This window comes from Lissotriton vulgaris, chromosome 7 (assembly GCF_964263255.1).
Source record: "Lissotriton vulgaris chromosome 7, aLisVul1.2, whole genome shotgun sequence".
In the NCBI taxonomy this organism is placed as follows: domain Eukaryota; kingdom Metazoa; phylum Chordata; class Amphibia; order Caudata; family Salamandridae; genus Lissotriton; species Lissotriton vulgaris.
In genome coordinates, this window is record NC_141695.1 from 215,986,260 (window position 1) to 216,008,198 (window position 21,939).

Genomic DNA, 21,939 nt, shown 5'->3' on the forward strand with positions numbered 1-21,939 from the left:
TGTGGGACTTATAGTAGGGTTAGGCTTTCTATTGGTAGTAGGGACGAGGGCTAACTGTGCCATTGGTTGCATGGATTTATTTTGAGACTACTGGTAGGGCTAGGGCCTTTATTGGATGTAGAGATCAGGGTTTTGGAACTGATTGGGAGCTTGGACTAGGGCTAAGATTGGCTGTAAGGTTCTGGTCTCCTATTGTTTCCTAGATTTTAGGGCTAGTGTTTTGATTGGATAGTGTTAGGGCTAGGGTTCCCATTGGCTGAAGGGGTCACCTGATTACTAGGGCTATAAAAAGGTCGGGGTTAGGGCGTCTCAGCCCGGGCATCGAGGCTAAGGGCAGAAAGGACAAGGGCTGCTGCCTGTTTGAGCCTGTTAAGGGCAGAGAGGACAAGGGCAGTTGCCTGTCTGATCCTGGTCGGGACTAGGGCCAGAAATGCTGCCCTTTTTCTCATTTAGCAATACCCAGCCAACGCCATCCACAAACAGAGCAACACACTCACACCAAATGTACACCACGCATAACACTATGCACAGATTAGCCTGCACTACAAACCCAACCAAACCACATCTACACACCCTACTATCCCAACTACCACACATATCCACCATCACCTACAAACAGTACACAACTCTATCCTATACCACTAACCAATACACTCATCACTAACACCACACCAATGAACACCATACATAACTACATCCCATTCAGACACTCTCCCTGCTGTAATTACACCTAACAGACCTTCCATCAGTTGTCCAACAAACACCTTCCTCTCCCTTCTACCATAATAACACTCAGCACACTGCACACCACCACACTTTGTACCTCTTGCAACACATATACTTTCAATGTAATTATTAGGCCTGGGCGGTAAATTCCGTTCCGCTCGCAGAATTTGGGTAATTTCGCGTTCCGGGGAGAATGCGAAACTGCCCAAAATTCTGCGTTCTGCGGCTTCGCAAATTTTTTTGCTTGTTTGCGTTCTAAAAATGCGTGTTCACAATCAGATAGCAGACATCTTAAGCAGAGAGTCAGAACAAATACACGAATGGGAACTGCACGACCAAATACTGCAGCCATTCTTCCAAAGATGGGGACAACCAGAAATAGATCTAATTGCCACACATCGGAACGCAAAATGCCAAAACTTCGCATCCAGGTACCCACACCACCTGTCGCAGGGCAATGCGTTATGGATAAATTGGTCCAACAAATTTGCATACGCTTTCCCCCCTCTCCCACTAATTCCATTAGTGGTTTGAAAACTGCAACAACATTCAATGACAATGATACTAGTAGCACCTACGTGGGCACGACAGCCGTGGTTCACCACGCTACTGCAACTCTCATAGGTGCCACAGCAAAAGTTAGAAATATTACCCATGAGGTTTGCTGTATACTGTAACAGTAACAACATGAACCCTCTGGACGCATCCACTAAAGAGATTATTTGCTATTTACTACACTTACCGCAATCTATTAGAGTACATCTTGCAGCTATAGCAGCGTACCTACAAAACTGGCAACATCTATTCCTGTTTAAAGTGTCAGCAATAAAAGCTTTCATGGAAGGCCTCAAAAGAGTCATTTCACCAAGACTACCGCCTTCCCCGGTCTGGAACCTCAACATAGTACTCACCAGACTAATGGGACCGCCTTTCGAACCTATGCATAGGTGTGAAATACAATTCCTTACATGGATGGTAGCCTTTCTTATAGCCATTACTTCACTCAGAAGAGTAAATGAAATACAGGTATTTACAATACAAGAACCATTCCTACAGTTACACCAAAATAAAGTGGTTCTTAGAACAAACCCAAAATTCTTGCCTAAAGTAATTTCAGCATTCCACATCAATCAACCAGTGGAACTACCAGTCTTCTTTCCAAAACCACAGACGGTAGCAGAAAGGGCCTTACATACATTAATGTCAAAAGGGCAATATTGTACTACATAGAAAGAACACAAACTTTCAGAAAAACCCAAACAACTATTTGTAGCGTCTTCTCCAACACGTAAGGGCAATCCTATCTCTAAAGCAGGCATTGCCAGGTGGATTGTAAAATGTATACAAATATGTTACATAAAAGCAAAAAGCACATTAACTGTCCCTCCTAGAGCTCACTCTACACGTAAACTAGGGGCATCTATGGCATTCTTAGGAAACATTCCTCTAGATGACATATGCAAAGCAGCAACCTGGGTTACACCGCATACCTTCACAAAACACTACTGTGTAGATGTGCAGGCGACACAACAGGCTAGAGTGGGCCAAGCTGTACTAAAAACTTTATTTCAAACTGTTGCAACAGACACTGGTGACCACCGCTTGGGAGGTAACTGCTGTATAGTCTATTCATAAATGTACCATCTGCAGCCCATATGCCTCGAAAGGAATATGCTACTTACCAGTATGCATCTGTTCTTGTCATAGAGGGCTGCAGAGTGGTACATGCCCTCCCAGCCTCCCCGGAAACCTGTGTCTGTTCCAACACTATCTTATTTAGATACACTTACATGGGCATTTCTATCTTTATTCTATCATACTTCTCCATCTAACCCTACTATGGCAAAACAATCTAAGGATGGAGCTGATACCCATGCGCACTAGCAACCAAAGGAGGAGTCATCAGTCTCGTGACGACAAAAGACTTCTCCAAGAGAAAAAAAAGTGCAATCATCCGAGCCAGATGGCGATTTATTCATAAATGTACCACTCTGCAGCCCTCTATGCCAAGAACAGATGCATACTGGTAAGTAGCATATTCCATCAGGTACCCAGGGCCTATGTTCTTTCCCTAAAACTGCATTGAAGCCTAAACCCAATTGGCATCTCTGGCCACAGGTCAGCCCCATGTAAATGGTACCACAGGTACCCAGGGCACGGTGACCAGAGAAGGCCTCTGAAGGGCTGCAGCACTTATTGCGCCACCTTTAGAGGTCCTGTACAATCACACTCGCACACTGCCTTAGCAGGCTGCGTGTTTTGATGCAGAACCAAGTGAAGAGTCGACAGGACACACACCTGTGTGCCATGTATATAACCACTGCCCTGGCATAGGTCAGTCAGCTAAGTGCACTATACCAGTGATGAGGGTACAGGTGTATGAGCCCTGTACCTCTCCTGTGTCTAAGTCCATTCTTAGACATTGTAAGTGCAGTGCTGCCAGTATATGGTGCTGAGAGTTTGTCATTACAAACTCAACAGAACCATAATGACTACACTTAAAACTGAGAAGTTTGGTATCAAAATTCTCAGCACATTAAACCCACACTGATGCCAGTGTGGGTTTTAATAAAAAAAATGCACAAAGAGGGCATCTTAGTGATGCCCCCTGAAAAAACGACCAACCACTAGTATCCAGGCTGGCCCTTGCTAACTTTTGGCCCGAAGACTGAAATTGTAAGTTTGATACCTGTGTAACTGCTCTATTGTTTTCCCCATAGAATAACATTGAAGTGTTTGAAAAAGTTTCTAATTGTCAATTTTTTAAAGTGAAAAGTATTTTTATTTAAAAACGTTCTTACTTTATTTCCAAAGACCTGGGTCTTTAAATAAAGTACAAACTAAGTATAATTTTATAAAATTGGTCTGTATCTCCTTGAGTCGTGTGTCCATTATTGATCATGTGTTTGCAATAAATGTCTTACACTCCTCAGTTAGGCCTAAGACTGCTTGCCCACACTACCACTAATAGAGCACCTTTGTTTTTGCATTGAGCTCTGTACCCTTTTGGGGAACCCCGGGGCTCTGTGCAGGGTATTACCACCTGGTGGTAATATCCTATACAGAGCCAGCTTCCCACAGATACGCTATTAACCCTCTCGCCTTTGTGTTCTCCCATTTCTCACCTGAATTATCCTGTGAGCCCCGACTTCTAAACACTGCTGATTTGTCATTTCTTTCTTGACAGCGCTGTGAACTATGTCAGAAATCAGGGGCCACTGTGGGCTGCTGCCTGTCCTCCTGCCACAGTAACTTCCACTTCATGTGTGCCAGGGCAAGCCGCTGCGTCTTTCAGGATGACAAGAAAATGTTCTGTGAAAAACACAAGGATCTCATGGATGGCGAGGTATGCTGTAGCTAAGATGTGATTGTCAGGTTGTGGTGAGGGCCTGGTGTCTACATCAAGGGCTGGGTCGCAAAATCAGAGGACTGTTAATGAACACTAGATTCTGTATCCAGAAATGGTAATATCAGGGGGCTTAGATTAACTAATGCATTACTTTTTTTTTGTTTCTCCAATTGCGGCATCGTGACTGCAGTGGACCTATCCCTGTGTTGACTATGCCCTTGGACTTAAACTGCACCTCAATGATGAGGCCTAAATTGGCCAAAACCGTTATGGGGTTTCCTGTGTATGTTTTCTGAGCTAACCCTTTCCGTCAAGCTAGACGGTGTGCCTTGTAGTTGCACAAAGTCTGCTTTCTGAGTGGCTGATCTCTGTGTATAGTGGCTTAGTGGTCAAAGAAACTTTGGAATTTTGAATTGGAACTATTACCTTTTGTGTTATTCTAAGCAAGATAGTGTGAATGTGCACAGTAGTGTGGTCACATGAAGAGTGGTTCAAAGCTAATCCACATGCACTCTGTGTTGGATGAAGATGAAGAACTGTTCAAACCTATCTAAATGCATGCAGACGCCAGAGACTGAATGAATGTATATGCTGTAGGTTTTATGTTCACAATGGCCCAAAACTGAATTATCACACCGTGAAAATCCATGCTACACGAGTGACCACTTGATGTACAAAGCAAGGAGCTGAAGACTAAATTCGTAACAAACCTTTCTATCCAATTGTCCCAATTGGTAAAGGGTCTTTGAAGGAGCAAATACTGAATGTCTACTTAAACAGAATTGCTATCTCCCAAAGTGTTGGTGAAATAAGTGTTCATAGAATCTTGTTCTTTTGGACTGTTAGGTGATTATTAATGGACATGGTTATCTCTACACTGCTTCTGTCTTCTTGTTCTACTACTCTTGCTTCATGTGCTTTTCTAACTCGCCCACTGCTTGTCATTCTTCCTGAATTATTGTTTGTAGCATGTGTGGCAGTAGATGCGCATGCTTAGCATACTCCTGCCATATGTTGGACTCTGATGTTTGCAAGTTTTTCTTCGAATAAGTCTCAAGTCCTGATACGTGGTGTAACTCATTGGTGTACACTGTGCATAGGCATGTCAGATTGTTTCTGTCCATTATTTGGTTTTGACGTATACAGAGTGGGCTGAGTGAATCATGTTCTGAACATATTCAGTCTGGCCTGTTCTGTTCCTTATCGATCCTGTTAATTCGAGTAAGCTCTGTTATTTTCATCTCCACAATGCATGAAGAAAAGGGAACTATTCATCTACAACCCTGCCATTGAGGACCTTGCTCCCCTCACGGGCTGAGGGCTGTCTTTGGTCTCCCATTGCCAGAAAATGATGCATGTTTGAAAAAGCCACACCCAGGATCTGATTGGCAGGGTGGGCAATCGGCCGGTGTCACCCCTGGGATACCTGGGGGTGGGGGTCAGTTATCTACAAGGTACACACTTATAAAATGATTTTTTATATGCCTGGGTAAAGTGAAATTTTACATTTTACTACCCACATAGTATTAAAGAGCTGCTCAAATTCAACTTTGATGCTGTAAGAAGTGGGTATGGAGGATCTGCAATATTTCTGCAGATTCAGAACCCCTGAAGTCTCCCCTAGCACAGGGGATGGGGGTCCTGTAGAAATTATGAAAATACTTATTAAATATGGTTTTATAAGCCCTTGTGCTAGAAAAGTGGCCCAAGTCATTTTCCCCATTGCAAACCCCATGGCCCATAGGTTAACATGGTAGGAAGTTATTGATTAATAAATATTGATAGGAGAGCATTAGCCAGACCATTCAAAGACCTCCCAGAATGGTAGCAGTAAATCCAACAATATGATATTGTTGAATTTCTCCTAAAGTGTACATACAAGAAGTTATAAGACTTTCTTGTTTATAAGTCCAAATTCAGCCTTTCAGTGGTCTGCCCTGATTTGTCAGTTAAGTGGATTAGCCACCTGCTTTGAAGAAGTGATAAAGAATCCCTCTGCAGGGAGGGCAGTTTTCTGGTCTATAGGAATGCCAGGCCAGGGGTTGGAGTCGTAAACCATCCTCTTCAAAGGCAGAGGGAAGGCCTGGGCTCCAGGTTCACTCTCACACTCTTGACCCAGAGTCAGAGCTAGGCTTAAGGAAGGTATGTGCAGATGGTAGGGGGAGAGTCCATGGAAATAAGCCATCCCAGGGGGTGTGTTTAGCTTCTTGCTGGAAAATCAGCCATATGGATTTGGAAGAAGGATGCACTCCGGGACAAACTAATGCCACACTCTACAGGATGTGGTCATAACTATGAGGAGTTGCCCTTTTCTCATTGGTCAGAAGTGACTTGGTGCTTGACCCAGAGAATTTTAAATACGTATCTGAGAGGGGAAGAGCCCTCCAGATCTGCTGCTTGAAACTTACTGAAGCAAGAAGTGCCCTCCTGAAAAGATTGTTGCTGTGCAAGGAACTCTAAGGCCTGACCTCTAAAAACTGCACCAAGTGAAACTGTAGCCCTGTGGATTATCTTGCTGCAAAAGAACTCCGTAGACTCCCTGCAAGCTACAGGTTAACAGAGCTCACCTGGACAGCCCCACAAAGAATTCAAAGCCTAAAGTACCAGTGGATTTGTAAGGGTTTTGTTCAAGTGAATTGCGGAATTGCAGTTTCACACTTTCAAGGACCCTCTTGGAGATTCCAGAACCTTGTATTGTGTGTTGGATACTTTTGGACCCGCAAGCAGAACTCCAGAAAGGTGTTCTAACTGGACCCCGCTTGCGGAAGAAGGCGGCCCACAACAGTGGTGAGAACATTTTTCATAACAATTTATAAAGGTGTGTCCCTGACAGAGAATACGAAATGACTAAAAGGGCCACTAGAAAATGACTAATTTTTAATAATTCATATTTTTAATTCCCTACAGTGGATTTTGTTTGTTTTGGTGTCATTTCAAAGATAAAGATTTTTATTTTGTGTTGTGTCTTATGTACTGAAATTGTGTTTTTAAATGCTTTAAATAACTGTCTTTGAAGTTAAGCCTGTCTGCTCGCAGCCACGTTACGAGGGTTGAGCATAGGAATAATTTTCTATGACCTATGCTTATCCTATCATGTGTTAGTGGCCTTATTGCCAGTGGCAGACCTACATTTGCCCCAACCAATAACCCACTTTCCAACAACCTCCTTCCATCCCGGGCCTCAAAAGGTGTCAGTGAGCCTTTGACGGAAGTGCGTCTTTTGAACAGTGCCATTAACAATTCTTGGGTGTGAGGCGGATCCTTTTGTCCCCCACAGCAGGTCACAACGAGCAGACGGACCAGCTGCAGGTACCTGCTGCCAGTTTTCTTGAATTGAGGTTGGGCTTTTCTTTCAAATACTGTGCAATGGAATGAGGTAAAAAAAGACCTATAACTAGGAAAGCTTTAAAAAGCTTTGCAATAAAAAAAAAATAATCTGAATAGAAACGGAAATATGCAGTGTTGCTCCATCCTGGACTGAAAGGGGATAGAAGAGAGGAAATTGGTAGACAGAAGAAGAGCGATACAAAAGGAAAATAGAGATAGTGAGAGAGACATAGGTACAGAGGGGGAGAAGAAAGAGTGCGTGGATGGAAGGGTTGATAGACTGGTATAGAGAGAGAGTAAAGGATGGGAAGTAAAAGTGGAGAGAAAGGGGTAGGCGAAGGGAGAGTGAAAAGCGATGGATGGATGGAGAAGAGGATATTAGGAGTTTCCTAGTCAGTGAGAATAAGGAACAGGTGGATTAGTACCTCATACTCACCTGTGAGTTCGGACAGTTCAGTATTCTATGGCTTGATTTAGAAGCTGGCGGAAAACTATAGAAAAGTACTGAATCTACTGTGGAACTTAACAATGGCATTTCCGTAAACAAACATTGGCATAGCCAATAGGTCTCGCCTTTGGGACCTTTTTAAGTGTTTAGCCATTCAACAGTTTGTTGTTGCACCAAGGATATTGTGCTGGATAACCAAACACTAACAAGGTCCCAAAGGCGCGACCAATGCTTGTTATGTACTTCCAGTGAGAAGCCGTTAGGTCCCGGCAACTTCCCGGTGTGGAGTGCAGCAATAGCAATCTCTGCTGCTGCAATGGGTTCCTCAAGTCCCGTTCTGTCAGTGTCAGACAGGCTGGGGAGGAGTGAGTCTTCCACAATGAGATCGAGGTGCTCGGCCTTGTGCACCAGTCAGCTGAGGTAAAAGCTCGCAAAGTAGCATGCAAATTCCTGTACAAGCAGTTGAGTCCGACACCTCCCCGCCCGCCTCCGTCACCAAGATGGGAACATGGTGGAGGGCTAAATCGTTGCTCACCAGCCAGTGTAAGAGTTTTCGGTCCTTGTCCCCCTTCTGGTAGATTCTGCCTTGTGAAGTGTCAGCCTCCTCAAATCGACCGTTTTTCTGAACAGGCTGGTAGGGTTTGCAGCATTGCCTCCTACACTTAGCGCAATTTGTGCTTGAGGGACACAACCTCTTTGAATCGGGGGGGTACGGGCAGCTGTCGGGAGATATTTTCTGGCTATGGAGGGTTGCCTTGAGGGCTTCCCATAGCGTGTTAAGGGAGTTGACCAATTGTTATTAGTGTCAAAGTAAGAGAAATTCTGCAAAGTTAGCCTCTGTCAGAAAATGTTGAGGTTTACTAAAGAGGGTAGCTATGGACTGCAACAATCCAATAAATAGAGCACGACAGCATATAACAGGATACATTGGAGTTCAAGAGATGGATGAAAATGAGTGAGTGACACAGAAACGCACAGCAGAAGATAGAGAGAAGATATAGAGCATTTGCAAGACCGAAAATAGAACTGAAGTAAACCTCAAAGTCAAATATTGGGAGGGTGGGGAATAAAGACATTGGAGTTTGAAAAAGTGTACATGGCAGGCAGAGGAGTGAGAGAGAGAGAGAGAGAGAGAGAGGGTAGATTTATTGATAAAAGAGGAAAAGAGAATTGGGTGAAGAAAATGAGGAAATAAAAGCAGAAGGGGGATAGAGACAAGACCAATTATGGAAAAAGAGAGGGGAAGAGTGGAAGGGAGAGTGATAGAGTGAAATGGATGCTAGTGAGGCTGCTGGAGAGAGACAGAATGAGAAGTTGGTACTATAGCTAGAAAGACATAGGAAAAGAAAAACATAGGTGCACTGGGTGACAATGAGTGTGAAAGTGAAATGAGGGAGTAAAGAAAAGGCAGAGAGGGATGAACGCCAGAAAAAGGAGAGGGACTGAATGTGTGGTTCAGCACAAGTGAACAAGGGTACAGATAACATATAGAAAATTGAATGAAAGGCTCCAGTTGGGGTGGTTTCATGTAGCATGTCAAGCAGATTCAGATCATGTTTCTTCTCACAACATACAAGCCATCAAGTACTGAGCTGTCTTACACTGAGGCATTACATTCTGAGAGGCCTCTGTGTGACAACCAAGAGGGGATTAATGAAAGCCTTACAACTATTAATGACTGAGATTGGATAGACTGCTAGCCGCAGATTTTGCAGCGTGAATCTTTCTGGATTCACTATGCTGTGCATATTCCGCGGTCTTGTGGTTGGGTCCGGATTCGTAGTCTTTTCTTTGTTTTTTTTTTTTCTTTTTTCGTCGCCCAGGTGGGCGTCGGCGTCACCCCTTCCTGAGTGTATTTCCGGTAACGTCGGCATGCTTCCTGCGGAAGCTCCCACCCTTGGGCGCCATTTCAGATTCTTTTTTCCGCGGTCGGGTCTGGATCGTTCCCGTTGGGCTCCAGACATTTTTGGAGAAAGTACTAGGAAAAGATTGAAATTGGAGAAGATATCGAAGGAAGAAGACTACAAAAGACTTCGCCGAACACTGCCCGGCGAAAGGAAGGAGAATTCATCGAGGACTTCGACGATCGACGACGTTCGCGCGGCCAGGGAGGCCTAAACACTCGATGATGGACAAAACGCCGTTCAAGTTCTGCCCTAACTGCCACCACAAGTTCGCGCAGAAAGACCAACACCCGGTTTGCAACCTTTGCCTACCGGTAGACCACAGAAGCGAAGACTGCAACGCCTGCTCCGTCTTCGCCCGGAAGACCCTTCGTGTGAGGGAGAGCCAGAGGGTAGCGCACGCCACACTCCAAGGAAAAGCCCCAACGCCATCGCTGTGCGAGCTGGGGATGTCCTCTGAGGAAGAGGACAACGCTGCCGCCGAAGACGACAGCTACACGGTCGTAGAGACCGATTACACGAAGACATCTGATAAGGTAGGAGACTCGTCGTTCCCCAGGAGCACGAGAGACTCAGAGTCTCGAAAAAACGAGGGCAAGACCCCAAAAGCGCCGACGCAGAGACACCTGGCGTCCGCGGCTACCCACAGGCCCAGTGGATCCTCTGAGAAGGAGTCCCTGGCGCCGAGAGCTGCTGAGCAGCAGAAGTCGTCGAAGATCGTCCCCGAAAACGACCGATCGACGTTGAGGGAGAAAGACCCTAAAGCTTCGACGCCGTACAGGGACCCGAAACCCAGTTCGACGTCCAAGTCCTCGACGCCGAAGCCCTCACAGCCGAGCCAGGCGCGAGAAGAGAAGAGAGTGGCCGAACAATCCGGCGCGGACAACGCGGCCGAGATGGAAAAGAAAAAACGGCGACTAGAAGCCGAAATGGAAAACATCTTGCAGCGGAAAAAGGATTTCGACGCCAAGATGAGAGCCTTCACGATTCCCCACAAGACCAAGCCACCCATGCAGGAACTGGTCGAGGAGGAAGAACAGGTCGAGGAACATGAGCCTGGCACCGAAATGGTCGACGACCAGGAAGAGGACGAGAATCCCTACGAGGCTTACAGCTATGAGGAGGAAGAGGACAGCAGGTTGGACGCCGATTCGGCCACCTTTGACCCGCAGGAGGAGGATTACCTGGATGTCGACACCGAGAGCCCGGAAGAGGCGGTCGACACATACCCCTCGAGGTCATCGCCGCCGGACGACATCGGAGCTTACAACTCGGTGATAAGGTCGGCGGCAGCAGCTTTCAAGCTCAAGCTCGACGAGGAGAAGCAGAAAGCGGACTTTCTCCTCGAGACATTACTCCCCACGCAAACAAGGAGCCAGTATCTACCTATGCTCGACAGCGTCTTGGCGCAGGGGATGGAAGCATTCAGAGAACCCGCAACATGCAAGGCAGTCACTCCCAGAACCGAAAAAAAGTACAAACATTCATCAAAGGACCCAGCCTACATTCGAGGCGTGGTCTCGGCTGACTCCATCATCACAGCCACAGCAAGGAAGAGGGCTAACATGGCCACTACTTCTGGACCTCCTCCTGAAAAGGAGTGCAAAAGGATGGACTTAGTGGGCAGAAGGATCGAACGGAATGCCGCGACCCAATGGCGCATGGCTAATTCCAATGCCCTCATAAACAGGCACATGTACCAGATCATGGAGGAGCTAGGAAAACTGGTGAAAGACCTACCCCAGGAGGCCAGGCAGAAGGCCGAGAAACTGGTGGAAGACGGGAAGAATGCGGCAAATTGTTGCCTCAAGACGGCCCTGGATGGAGCAGACACCTCCAGCAGGCTCATGATGATGGGTGTCACGGAAAGAAGACACGCATGGCTCAGAATCTCGGGCTTCAAGCCTGAGGTGCAACACAGCATCTTGAACAATCCGTTCAACGGCGAGACGCTGTTCGGGACAACAGTTGACGACCAACTCAGTCAACTAATGAAAGACAATGAAACTGCACGATCCATGGGAGCTTTGCAGTTCAGAGGCAACAAAAAGGGCACCCAATCACGGAGGCCCGGCGGAAGAGGTGGAAACCAGCCAGGTACTTCACACCAGGCTTTCCAACAGACGCACCAGGCTGACTCGCAGGCGCAACCGAGTCAACAGAAGCAGTCCTGGCAGTACCAGTCAAGGGGCCAGTCCTTTCGAGGGAGAGGAAATGGACGTGGACAGCATAAAAGAGGGGGCCAGCAGCCCTCCTCTAAATGACTTCAGAGACACCCGTGTGCCCGCCCACAGAAAGGATCCCGGGGGGCAGCACGTACAAAGGGGTCAGGACACAATGGACAACTACCACCACGTAACACCAGTGGGTGGAAGATTAAGATTCTATCTCCAGGAATGGAGAGAGATCACATCAGACAAATGGATTCTAAACATCATCCAATTCGGGTACTGCTTAGAATTGGAAGGGAGGCCAACAAGCAGGAGACCAAAGCAAAAGCGGTAGGAGAGTAGGGTCTGCAATCCTATGATCACCCAGATTTTTTGCTTTTGTTTCACTGGTTTACGACTTTCTCTGGCTGTGGGCCTGCCAATCAGACCCACAGCCTGGCTGTTCTCTCTCTAAATTACAACGTGTACCCTAGGTGCATTTACCAATTGGTACTGGGCCACCTTATCAGACCCTGTAACTCAGGGCATAGGTGTACCCAGGGCCTACCAGGGGCTGAAGCATGTATTATGCCACCCCTGGCTGGCCTCCTAAATTTGACACAACTGGCTGCATGACAGCTGGGGCAAAGTCGTGTAATCACCCTTTGCTGTAGATATAGTATACCTATATCTAACCCTAAAATGGACACACAGATTCCTATCAGTCACTCCTATGGCAGGCCTTGACAATCCTGAAGGCAGAGTGCTTGGAATAGTGTGAGATGGTGCTCTGGCATGAGCTGAGCCTGTCTGCAGCTTGCGGCACCAAGTCCTAATAGCTGTTCCATGATATCGCATACCATATACTCTTAAGTGCATTATAATCCTCGCGGTTAAATGCTATCTTTGGTATTGCTTTATCAAAACATGTCGAGTAAGGTGTCATACGAATTGGAATACTAACCCCTCGCCAATTCTGGCGACGGGGTTAGCATTCCACCCTTCTAGAGGGACACGACATGTATGTAACTGTGAACCCCGGTTAAAGTTAAATGAAGCCTCAGCTCCACAAAATGGATGCTGCCACCACAGACACGAGTCTGACCCCCTGCAGCTGGGAGTCCTTCCAGCGAGGGGAGCCTGGACAAAGGGTTTCCTGTCAGGGGCGGTGCTAGCACCGTCCCAGACATGGTTTTGTGTATCCTGGGTAGGCAGGGCTTTACAGGAAGGTGACTGCTGAGTGGCACCCCGGTGCTCACTACGCATAGGCCAGTCAGAACCAGTTCCAGGGGCACACCAGCCCCTGGCCTGGGGAAAGTCCGGCATGGGAGAGGGGTGTAACCACCCCCCTCCTAGTCCCACCCATAGGCAGGACCTAGTCACCGGGTCAGCCCCCTTTTTTAGTATAAAGATAGGAGCGGGCCCCCTGTTCAAATTAGATCATCTTTGGAATCAAGACACGACTTTCTGCGAAAGACATCAAGATTTCCTTCTTCAAGATTCTCCCTTGTGGCTAAGGAGTAGTCACCCTGCATCAAGCGGGCACCATCCTAAGAACACTGCGGTCTGCTGCAAGTCCTTTCTCCGGAATCCGACTGCCCAGCTCGACGAGACCCGGCTTCCCTGGCACCTCTGACCTCTACTCACCTCTACAGCAAAGCTGAGAACTGTGAGTGCGACGAGACCTCGAGGGACCGACGATTGCCAAGACTGCACGACTTCTTTGCAACAAGCCCACCGTGTGCTCCACTGGTGAGTGCTTTGGGGTCCGAGAAGCCCCAACCCTGAGCAGCTCCAGCACCGAAGATCAGCCCCCCAGCATCTCCACGATCTGCGTGGGGCCCTTCTGCTTTTGCCTGCTCACCGCGCTGTGTGGCTACTAGCCGGCTGGCTTGTGGCCTTCTTCACGACGCCCGACGACATCACTGCTGCTGGTCTGGTTGCTCCAGACTGGCCCTTGCTTCCTTCTTCAAAAGAGGCACCCCGGACCCTCCTGGTCCACTCCAGACGCCATTTTGAGTCCACCGCGTGGGCTTGAATTTGCCAAGGCTTTGTTGCCCAATCCTGGGTCCAGCGACGCCGACCGCTTCATCCATCGTGGGACAGCTCGCTCCTCCATCCTGGTTGCCGACAACGCCTCCTGGTCCGTGAGATCTCCGAGCACAGCGTCACCCACTCACCTAGTCGAGGTGACTACCATCCGGTGCCCTCCTGGTGCCACCTGACTACTGGCTAGTAGTCTCAAACTTGGTCCCCTCTGCTTTCAGGTGTCATCTTCCTTCGATCCAGGCTTGGATCCATCGAACTTTCTTCACTGGTCGCCTGCCAGCAACTTCTTTCTTCCAGGCTCCTGGTCCGTCTACGAGGATTCCCGACGTCTTTTGAGACCTATGCAGCTGCAGCCCCTGGGCTAGGTAACTTCGGCATTTCGGTGCCCCAGCATAGCCTCACTATCCAAGGGTCAGGATCCACTTTTGTTTTCTCCCTACCAGGTCGGGTTCGCCCGAGAACACTAACTTTGTCATTACTAGCTACCATAGACTTTGTCCCGCATCACGCGTGAGAGTGCACACTCTGCACCCGAGTCCCCTAGGCCTCCTAGAAGTAATCTGAAGATTCTATAGTCCAGTCCTAGCGATTCCTAAGCCTATTAGTACTGTTCTTACCTGCTAGTAATTTCGCATTCCACTTTCAGAGTATATGGTTTTCCGTGCCCCTCGGGCATTTGTATATACTGTGCTAACTTAAGTATTTTCGTAAGAGTTTTGTTTTGTGCTTTGTACCCTGTCCTCATAAAGAGTACAGGGCTGTTGTGATTCTTAATAAATATCTTGTTTATTTTCATAACACTTGTGTGGTGTCCTTTCACTTGGTGTTCAAGGGGTATATGTGTGGTATAACAGCTGGCTTAACACGCCCTCTCGAGTCTTTAGCCTTAGACTGCTCGTATCCACGCTACTAGGATAGCTGGTCTATAAGGTTGACTTACAACCAATCATCAATAAGGGTTGCTGGACTGATACATAGTGTTCACTAGAATAGTGAGCACTGCATATCAGGCCACCTTCTCACAAAAGCCACTAGCAAACGGAACAGCTACAGCGGCTTGAGGAAGAAGCAAGAGAGCTCCTACAGAAGGAGGCCATAGAACGGGTTCCCTTCAGAGAAAGAAACAAGGGAATATACTAAACGTATTTCCTTGTGCCAAAGGTCAACGAGACAATGAGACCCATTCTGGACCTCAGGTTCCTGAACACATTCATAAGAACACAAAAATTAAAAATGACCTCTCTGCAGGAGGTACTACCGCAATTGCAGATTGGGGACTTCATGGTCACGATAGACCTCAAGGATGCCTACCTGCACATACCAATGAACGTAACGCACAAACATATGCTCATGTTCACGGTCTGAGACAGCCACTACCAATTCACAACACTAGCCTTCGGTCTAAAATCAGCACCGAGGGTCTTCACAAAGTGCCTCGCGGCAGTCGCAGCGCACCTACGAAGGAAGGGAATACACGTATATCCTTACCTGGACGACTGGCTAGTGAAAGCAAACTCGTACCAGAAATGCAAGAAAGACGCACATACAGTGACGAGCACGCTGATAAACCTGGGGTTCTCCATCCATTGGAAAAAATCATCAATGGAACCGGAACAAGTAAAGATCTTCCTGGGGGCACAGATCAACACCTTACAGGGCAGAGTGTTCTCCAGCGACAAGAGAGCAGGGGCCCTGGTGAGGGAATCTCGCCTCTACCGGAAGGGACAAGCTCGGACAGTGAGGACTGCGAGCAAGATCTTGGGGATGATGGCATCATGCATCCACCTGGTACCAAACGTACGACTTCACATGAGACCCATCCAAGAATGGCTCCAGGAACAATGGTCACAAGCTTCAGGGAGTTGGAAGGATCTAGTGGTTGTGACGCACGCAGTGCAGAAGGAAATGACATGGTGGACCATGGAGAACATAGCAAAGGGAAAACCTCTTACACCCCCAACACCAACAGTGACCATCACCACAGACGCATCCCTGATGGGATGGGGCGCTCACATGGAAGAGCTTAAAGTGAGGGGTCTGTGGACACCAGCAGATGCGACAAAGCACATCAATTATCTAGAATTGAAAACAATCTTCCTTGCATTGAAAGCCTTCCAAACAAGACTGTACAAGCAGAGGGTGTTGCTGCAGACAGACAACACCACAGCGATGTTCTACATCAACAAGCAGGGTGGAACACAGTCAACCATGCTTTAGACACTGGCGACGGAGATATGGAGATGGGCCATCCCCCTCAGGATAGACTTACTGGCCATACACCTACCAGGGAAGGAGAACATTCAGGCAGACTGGCTGAGCAGACAGACATCGACATCCCACGAGTGGGAGCTCAATGCTCAGGAGACGAAGTGGTTGTTCAACAAGTGGGGAACGCCATCAGTGGACCTGTTTGCAACACGCCAGAATGCCAAATGCCAAAGCTTCGCATCCAGACAACCCGAAGAAGGGTCCCTTGGGAATGCCCTATGGATAGATTGGTGCGGGACATTTGCTTACGCTTTTCCCCCGATACCACTGATACACGAGTACTGAGCAAGTGCAGAGCGAGCAACATGACCCTGATACTGGTCGCACCACAGAGGGCCAGACAGACATGGTACTCGCAGATCATGGAGATGGCACAGAGTGCACCCCACAGATACGGCACAACGGAGAGGTACTGCACCCAGAGCCAGAGAGCCTGAGCCTAGTGGCGTGGCTCCTGAGGACATAGAATTTGCACACTTGAGGCTGCCTGAGAACACCCTCAGGGTCCTTCGGGAGGCACGAAGGCCCAGCACACGGAAGTGCTACGGGGCAAAGTGGATGAGATTCACAATATGGTGCAGGAAGGAAAGACTTCACAATAAAATGAAGGAGGACTCCACAGTGCTAAAATACCTCACGCACTTACTGGAGAAAAAACTCAGCTCGTCCTCCTTAAGAGTCCACTTGGCAGCGATAGTCGCCTATACAAGGGGTGAGATGGGCAGGAGTTTCTTCACGTCACAGGTTGTGAAGAGATTCCTGGAAGGAGCGAAGAGGATCGCACCACCCAAGCGGGTGCCACCACCGGCATGGAACTTGAACATAGTCCTGACTGAACTCATGAAGGAGCCCTTTGAACCACTCCACAAGGCCTCACTAGAAATGCTGACCATGAAGACAGCTTTCTTGGTTGCAATAACGTCCCTACGACGAGTGAGCGAGCTTCAAGCGCTAACACTGCAGGAACCATACATACAAATACACAATGACAGGGTTGTGATGAGGACTGACCCACACTTCTTGCCAAAGGTGGTGTCCAAATTCCATATGAACCAGTCCATACAGATACCGAGTTTTTTCCAAAAACCAACAAATAGCGCAGAGCGAGCCCTTCACACCCTAGACGCCAGAAGTGCTGTCATGCACTACATCGAGAGGACTAAAGGACACAGGAAGACAAAGCAGTTCTTCGTGTCATTCGCCAACAGTTTCATGGGTAAGGCTGTAACAAAGAACACTATTGCACGATGGATCGTGCAAACAATCCAACTCTGCCACAAACTGACAGGGCAAGACCTAGCAGAGGGCCCACGTGCCCACTCCACTAGGAAAAAAGGTGCGACAATAGCCTTCCTGGCTAATACACCCATACAAGACATATGCCTGGCGGCAACATGGGCTTCAGTGCACACATTCACGAAGCACTACTGCATTGATGTTCAAATGAACAAAGGAGCACAAGTCGGACAAAAGGTTCTCCAGCACATATTCAGGAACCAAAGCTCATCTTCCACCCAGCCGCCACAGAAATGAGAAACCGCTACAAAATCTATGCACAGCATAGTGAATCCAGAAAGATTCACGCTGCAAAACGAATAGTTTCTTACCTGTCGGTGTAGTTTTGCAGCTTGATGATCTTTCTGGATTCACTAGCGAACCCACCCACCCCCGCCAGAAAGATGAGGCTGGAGAGGAGAGAGGTGGTCAAAAAATAAATAAATACAGAAATGACTTTATATACACAGCGGTTAAAAGAAGTTTCACCTACATAGAACATTGCCATCACTTCGGAGACAAAAGAAACACGGAAAAAAGAATCCGAAGATGGCGCCCAAGGGTGGGAGCTTCCGCAGGAAGCATGCCGACGTCACCGGAAATACACCCAGGAAGAGGCGACGGAAAAAAAAAAAGAAAAGACTACGAATCCGGACCCAACCACAAGACCGCGGAATATGCACAGCATAGTGAATCCAGAAAGATCAAGCTGCAAAACTACACCGACAGGTAAGAAACTATTCGTTCCCTCACATAGAATTATCCCCAGGCGTGAGACTGGAAACTTTTTGCCACAGCAACCCTGCCCGCCGGGGGTGAGGCGGCATCACTCGACTCCGCCCAGGCGTTGTCTGGTTACGTGACATCAGCGAGGTCACATAAGCCCCACCTCGGCACGCCTACGTCAGTTTTTTTTTCCCTTTTCCACGTGCAATGCGGATCCGGTCTTTGCTACGGGCCCATTAAGGGTCCTTTTTCCTTCATCATTGTCTCCTCTTTTGGTGGAACAGTGTGCGAATGCCTTTGGGCTTCAAGACTTTCACATCACTTGGGCCCCTCACCTCATTTGTATGTGGTGTTTAGGAGAGGAACACAGTACCACTGAATCAAAAACTGAAATACTCACGTGTGGCGATTGGAAACATTACAACCCGCTTGTCGAAGGAAGAAAGAAACCTCGCAATGACCATGGCCTCCAAACCGTTGATGAATGCCCAAGTGGATAAACTAGCAAGATCAAGCTTTGCTACTATAAAAACGCTGCAACAAATTTTCCCTCATTTGGGATTTCCACAAAAGGTCCAAGCTACTATCTCCCTTCTGTCCAAACTCGATTACGCCAATACCCTCTACCACGGATCACCTTTAAGGGCCACTAAAAGACTACAACAGATTCAGAACTCTGCTGCCAGACTACTCTTGCATGTCAAACCACGAGACCACATCTCCCCTGCCTTGAAAGCCCTGCATTGGTTACCAGTTGCCAGAAGATCCGTGTTAAAGCTGCTTTGTATCACCCACAAAGCAATACATGGAATTGGACCACTCTTCATCAGGAATAAAATCACCTAACACATTCAACAAAGGAACCTGCAAGCAGAACGCCAGGAAGGTGTCCTAACTGGACCCCGGTTGCTGAAGAAGGCGGCCCACTACAGTGGTGAGAATTCTTCAGAACAATTTATAAAGGTGTGTCCCTAACAGAGAAAACGAAATGACTTAAAGAGGCACCGTTGTTTTCTAAGCACTAAAAAGTGACTAATCTTTTAAAATTCATCTCTCTGGTTCCCTACAGTGGATTATTTTCGTTTTGGTGTCATTTAAAAGATAAAAATATTACCTATTTTTATAAATTGGTGTTGGAGTTTTTATTTTGTGTGGTGTCTTAATTATTTACTGAAATGGTGTTTTTAAATTCTTTACATACCTATCTTTGAAGCTAAGTCTGTCTGCTCGCAACCACGTTACTAAGGGTTGAGCAAAGGAATACTTTTCTAAAACCTATGCTGAGTCCTATCATGTGTTAGTAGCCTTTTTGCCAGTGGCACACCTACATTTGCCCCTACCAATTACCCACTTTCCAACAGTGTGATCCTATGTGTCTGTGTGTGTGTGTCAGGCTCTGTGTGTGGCTCTGTACGTGTGTGTGTGGCTCTGTACGTGTGTGTGTGGCTCTGTACGTGTGTGTGTGGCTCTGTACGTGTGTGTGTGGCTCTGTATGTGTGTGTGTGTGTGTGTGTGTGGCTCTGTACGTGTGTGTGTGGCTATGTACGTGTGTGTGTGGCTATGTACGTGTGTGTGTGGCTCTGTATGTGTATGTGTATGGCTCTGTATGTGTGTGTGTGGCTCTGTATGTGTGTGTGTGGCTCTGTACGTGTGTGTGGCTCTGTACGTGTGTGTGGCTCTGTATGTGTGTGTGTGTGGCTCTGTGTGTGTGTGTGTGGCTCTGTATGTGTGTGTGGCTCTGTATGTGTGTGTGGCTCTGTATGTGTGTGTGTGGCTCTGTATGTGTGTGTGTGTGGCTCTGTATGTGTGTGTGTGTGGCTCTGTGTGTGTGTGTGGCTCTGTATGTGTGTGTGTGTGTGTGTGGCTCTGTATGTGTGTGTGGCTCTGTGTGTGTGTGTGTGTGTGGCTCTGTATGTATGTGTGTGTGTGTGTGTGGCTCTGTATGTGTGTGTGGCTCTGTATGTGTGTGTGGCTCTGTGTGTGTGTGTGTGGCTCTGTGTGTGTGTGTGTGGCTCTGTATGTGTGTGTGTGGCTCTGTATGTGTGTGTGTGGCTCTGTATGTGTGTGGCTCTGTACGTGTGTGTGGCTCTGTATGTGTGTGTGTGTGGCTCTGTGTGTGTGTGTGGCTCTGTGTGTGTGTGTGGCTCTGTATGTGTGTGTGTGGCTCTGTATGTATGTGTGTGTGTGTGTGGCTCTGTATGTGTGTGTGTGTGGCTCTGTATGTGTGTGTGGCTCTGTATGTGTGTGTGTGTGGCTCTGTATGTGTGTGTGTGTGTGTGTGTGGCTCTGTATGTGTGTGTGTGTGTGTGTGGCTCTGTATGTGTGTGTGTGGCTCTGTATGTGTGTTTGTGGCTCTGTGTGAGTGTGTGGCTATGTGCGTGTGTGTGTGTGGCTCTGTGTGTGTGAATGTCTCTGGTTCTGTCTCTCGTTCTGTGTGTGTGTGGCTCTGTCTCTGGTTCTGTGTGTGAGGGTGGCTCTGTCTCTGGTTCGGTCTCTGGTTCTGTGTGTGTGTGTGGCTCTGTCTCTGGTTCTGTCTTTGGTTCTGTGTGTGGGTGGCTCTGTCTCTGGTTCTGTGTATGTGGGTGCAAATGAAATAGGTCTCGCATTTGCGAGAGATTAAGCTATTGGCATTGTCAATGACAATGCCATTTATTTATGTTTTAAAAACAAATGTCATGAGCAATGCCAATAGGTCTAACTTTAACAAGGACGAGACCATTGCATTGTAAATGCTTGTTCTTGGGCTGCTTGTCAAGCCTTCCGCTTGGGTGTTTTTCCCTGTGACACTTTTGTTTTTCCTCTGCTGCGGAAGTTCTTCCAAAGAGGGTTCCCATGTCTTGGGATTTAGTGTACCCTATGTGGGGTAGTGGTAGCTGTTATATAGCTAAGCTCTGCTGCTGGGGAGTGCTGTGAGAAAGTGCCATCCTTCTTGCATTGGTATACCCCCACTTTTTGCAGAACTGCTGATGTGCTTTGACTGTGCCCTGGGCTCCTGCCAACCAAAAGCTGTGTTGAACCTAAAACCCAATTGGCATCTCCGGCCACCTGTTGAGCAAAGATTGGTAGTGGTGTTTCCCAAAGTGGGAAAAGAACCGCACTGTCACTTATCGTTTTGTTTGGAAAGAATCAAATGGGCTTCTAATGTATTCTAACACCTTTAATTGAGGCGGAGTGCTGCACAGACCCCTGTCACCCACTACCAAGAGTGACTATTACCAATCCCAAGGGTCAGTAAGTCAAAACATACACAATAGGGTCGAAGGGAGCACAATCCTAAACAAATGTGAAACAAGTGTTATAGATTACAAAAAGTTGAAACAACAATTAGGTAAGGTCCAATTGAAAGTATCAATAAGTCTTCTTTTTCAGATAAGGTACAAAATCAATTATAGTCCATGTATGTTCATTTCTCCATCTATTCACAAGGCTTCTTAAAAAAAGAATCAACAAGAGCAGCCAACATGTGTTTCGTCGGTACATCCAATCCGTACCATGACTTTTTCAAGGCTGAATGAACGAGATAAGAGCGTAGTGAATCGTGGCCTCGCTCTTTAATCTAAGTATAAGAGGTCTGGTCTTGGACCTATAACATATAAGTGTTGGGCACTGTGCGATAATATTCAATGTAACCGTAAACAAGTTAAAGCTACGTTTCTCATGCAGAGGGACATTTCCAACATGAACATTCAAAATTGACAAGTTGTAGATGTAAAGTGG

The 21,939-nt window shown here is 47.4% G+C and overlaps 1 protein-coding gene across 1 annotated transcript in view; it reads left to right on the top strand.

Annotated features, from left to right (window-relative positions):
- The window catches only part of KMT2B (lysine methyltransferase 2B), a 1,030,490-nt gene that overhangs the window by 561,084 nt on the left and 447,467 nt on the right, over positions 1–21,939 (top strand). The window contains exon 22 of the mRNA XM_086929980.1: positions 3,914–4,072. Coding sequence (XP_086786106.1) covers positions 3,914–4,072 — 159 coding nt within the window. The remainder of the gene's footprint in view (positions 1–3,913; positions 4,073–21,939) is intronic.